Below are 3,241 nucleotides of genomic sequence, written 5' to 3' on the forward strand. Positions count from 1 at the left end.
AACTCACTTTGTAGACCAGGCTGGCCTCGAACTCAGAAATCCGCCTGCCTCTGCCTCCCAAGTGCTGGGATTAAAGGCGTGCGCCACCACGCCCGGCTGGTCTGAGCTTCTTGTATGTGTGGTTCACAGTGGGTCTTGGGCTGCTATCCTGCCACAGCAACAGAAGTCTTTGGAGTGGCATCTTGTTTCTGCTGTGAGTTGGCATGGTTGAGCGCCTCCCTTTGAGGAGGGCGTTCTCCCAGCACCTCTCTGCGGACACTGCTGCTGCCCTGGGTGTGACCCAACTGTTAATAGCGCGTTTATTACCCTTCCAGGAGTTGCTCTTCAGCTTTACATAGATTAGTCCCTGAAGAGACAACGCCTCAGTGTTGTCTACTACCTTAAAAAAGAGAAACTTTAAACTTTTGTAGAAGTATAGAGGAGAGTATAATGACCCCCAAGGCATCAGACTTGAATAGTTGTCGGTGCTTTGCCAATCTGTCCAGTTTTGTTTTTCTGGAGTATTCATGTACACTAGGGAACAAACCAACAGCCTCGCTCAGGCTAGGCAGCTTCTCTGCTGCCAAGTTCTCAGCCCTTCTTTAATTGCATATTTTTGTTAGTGTTTGGTTGCTTGTTTTGCATGACTCACCCTACTGCCCAGACTGGCCTGAAACTCACTATGTAGCCCAGGGTGGCTTCCTGCCTTAGTCTCTTGAGTGCTGTGTTATAGACCGTAGCTACCATGACTGACTGAGTACCTTTAAAGTATGACACCAGCGTCTCACTGAGTTGCTCAGTGTGGCCTTGAGCTCACTCTTTTGTAGCTCTAGGTAGGCCTTGAACTTGTGATCCCTTGTCAGCCTCCTAAATAGTTGAGATTATAAACCTGTGTTGCCAGACCCAGAATGCCAGGGATATTTTAAATAAATCCTGCCCATCAATCATAATGATTTTAAATTATTACATGGTAATTCTTCACTGTATATGTTAACGTTTATTATAATTTTTGGTGGATGTATTACACTATCTACTTTCTTAAAGTGATTCCTTTTATCCATCCATCCGTCATGTATCCTAGGCTTGTCTCAAACTTTACTATGTAGCAGAGGATGACTTTGAATCCGGCTTCTCGGGTTTCAACTCACCTCAATTGTGGAGTAATAGGTGTATATCGCCATGCCTGGTATGTGCAGTGCAGTGCAGGGGATAGAGTTGAGGGCTGCCTGCATGCTAGGCAAGCAAGCAGTCTGTCACTGAGCTGCATTTCTAGCTTTGTGGATTTGTTTGTTTGTTTTTTAGGTGGGGACTGTTTCTCAGTGACTGCTCAGATCAGCTCAGGTCCATGATTTAACACATAAGACATTGTAGGAAGACCTGCATGCCGAGTCCTGTGAATATTAAAACACCTTACCCACTATTTGTGGCCCAGCTAGTTTGATTTCTTCAACATTTCTTCCTTAAAGTCAGCACAGGGGTCAGTCGGTCCTGAGAGGGTCAGTCGGTCCTGAGAGATGGGTGAGCCGGGCGTGGTGGCGCACGCCTTTAATCCCAGCACTCGGGAGGCAGAGGCAGGCGGATTTCTGAGTTCGAGGCCAGCCTGGTCTACAGAGTGAGTTCCAGGACAGCCAAGGCTACACAGAGAAACCCTGTCTCGAAAAACAAAAAAAAACCAAAAAAAACAAAACAAAACAAAACAAAAAGTCAGCACAGAGAGAACACTGTGCCTTTTTTTTTTTTTTTTTTTTTTCTCAGTGCTGGGATTAAAGGCGTGCGCCACCACGCCCGGCTCACTGTGCCTTTTTTGAGGTGGGGTGGGGTGTTACTGCAGTCCCTTGTGGCCTTCACAGTTTCTGATTTCTAAGGTAGTGTAAGACTGTTTCAGATTGGTTGTGAAAGAGAAACAGGCGTGACAAACTGGTCTCTGTTTATAGTACTCCAGAGATTGTGATAAGGAGTCTCCAGTCCTTTGCTAAATTAAAGGAAAGGAACTTGACTAGGAAGCACAATGGGCTTTTTCATGTTGTGTGTCTACCAGGTGATTAGTATAAAAATCCCATTGTGGGCCAGCAGTGACATACACCTTTAATCCCAGCACTTGGGAGACAGAGGCAGGCCGATCTGAGTTTGAGGACAGCCTGGTCTACAGAACAAGTTCCAGGACAGCCAGGGCTACAGAGAGGAACCCTGTCTTGGGGAAATGTTTTTTTCCTGAAGGCAGGGAGGAGGTACCAAACAAACATTTTAAAACAGCTTTTTACTGTCAAGTCAGTCTTAATCTTGTCTTGGGTTATGACCTGGTAAACAAACAAACATGTATGTGACAGATTATGGGACTCTGAAATTTATTTAGAAACAGAGAAGAAAATCTGTGTTTTGTCCTTTTAAATAATTGTAAATACTTGCATTTCCCTTTTCTTTCAGTTCCGGGAATGGATGGAGGTGCTTTAACTGATGCAAGTCTGACAGAGTCCTATTTCAGCACCAGCTTTATTGGAGTCAATGGATTTGGAAGCCCTGTAGAAACAAAGTATCCCTTGATGCAGGTATTCTCAGGGTGGATTGAGACCTCTTCCATTCTTACACTGTTGGGGTTGGGGAGGGCAGACTTTAAGAGGTGAGAGAGACGGTAAAATGCAGGATGTCGGAAGAATGGTGGAAGTGGGATGTGTAGGGTAGATGGAAATCAGTTACATGTGTATAGTATGTATTTAATTAAAGCTTGATAATGCTCATAGTCAGCGTATGCTATCAATGTTGAAAAAAATCTCTCATTCTCAGTCAACAAACAGCTTGCTAGCCTTCTCAGACAGCTAGCAGTACTGTTAACAGTTTCCTGAGCTTGCCTTCTATTAGGAGTATTCTGCTGCACATTTCTGAATTTACATTAAAGCTATTAAATTTGAAGTCAGAGTACTTGAGTGAAGTTAACATTGCTTTTTTTAAAAAAATATTTATTTATTTATTATATTTAAGTACACTGTAGCTGTCTTCTAACACACCAGAAGGTGGTGTCAGATCTCATTATGGATGGTTCTGAGCCATCATGTGGTTTCTGGGATTTGAACTCAGGACCTTTGTGTTGCGGCCTGCCCGCAGTCCACAACACGAATGGTTCAACTGAGAATGGCAGTTCGCTGAAAAGAGAGGAATCTAGACGGGGCGGAAGAAACAATGGAGCTAAGACAACATCCTGATCAAAGCTCAATTTTACTATTTCCAGACACTCAGTTATAAAGGAAGGGGGAGGGAACCCAATATC

The 3,241-nt window shown here is 44.2% G+C and overlaps 1 protein-coding gene across 1 annotated transcript in view; it reads left to right on the plus strand.

Moving 5' to 3' along the window:
- Pan3 (poly(A) specific ribonuclease subunit PAN3) overlaps positions 1–3,241 on the plus strand; it is a 121,241-nt gene that overhangs the window by 18,839 nt on the left and 99,161 nt on the right. The window contains exon 2 of the mRNA XM_029477820.1: positions 2,404–2,525. Coding sequence (XP_029333680.1) covers positions 2,404–2,525 — 122 coding nt within the window. The remainder of the gene's footprint in view (positions 1–2,403; positions 2,526–3,241) is intronic.

The sequence above is a fragment of the Mus caroli genome, chromosome 5 (genome assembly GCF_900094665.2).
Source record: "Mus caroli chromosome 5, CAROLI_EIJ_v1.1, whole genome shotgun sequence".
NCBI classification, from domain to species: domain Eukaryota; kingdom Metazoa; phylum Chordata; class Mammalia; order Rodentia; family Muridae; genus Mus; species Mus caroli.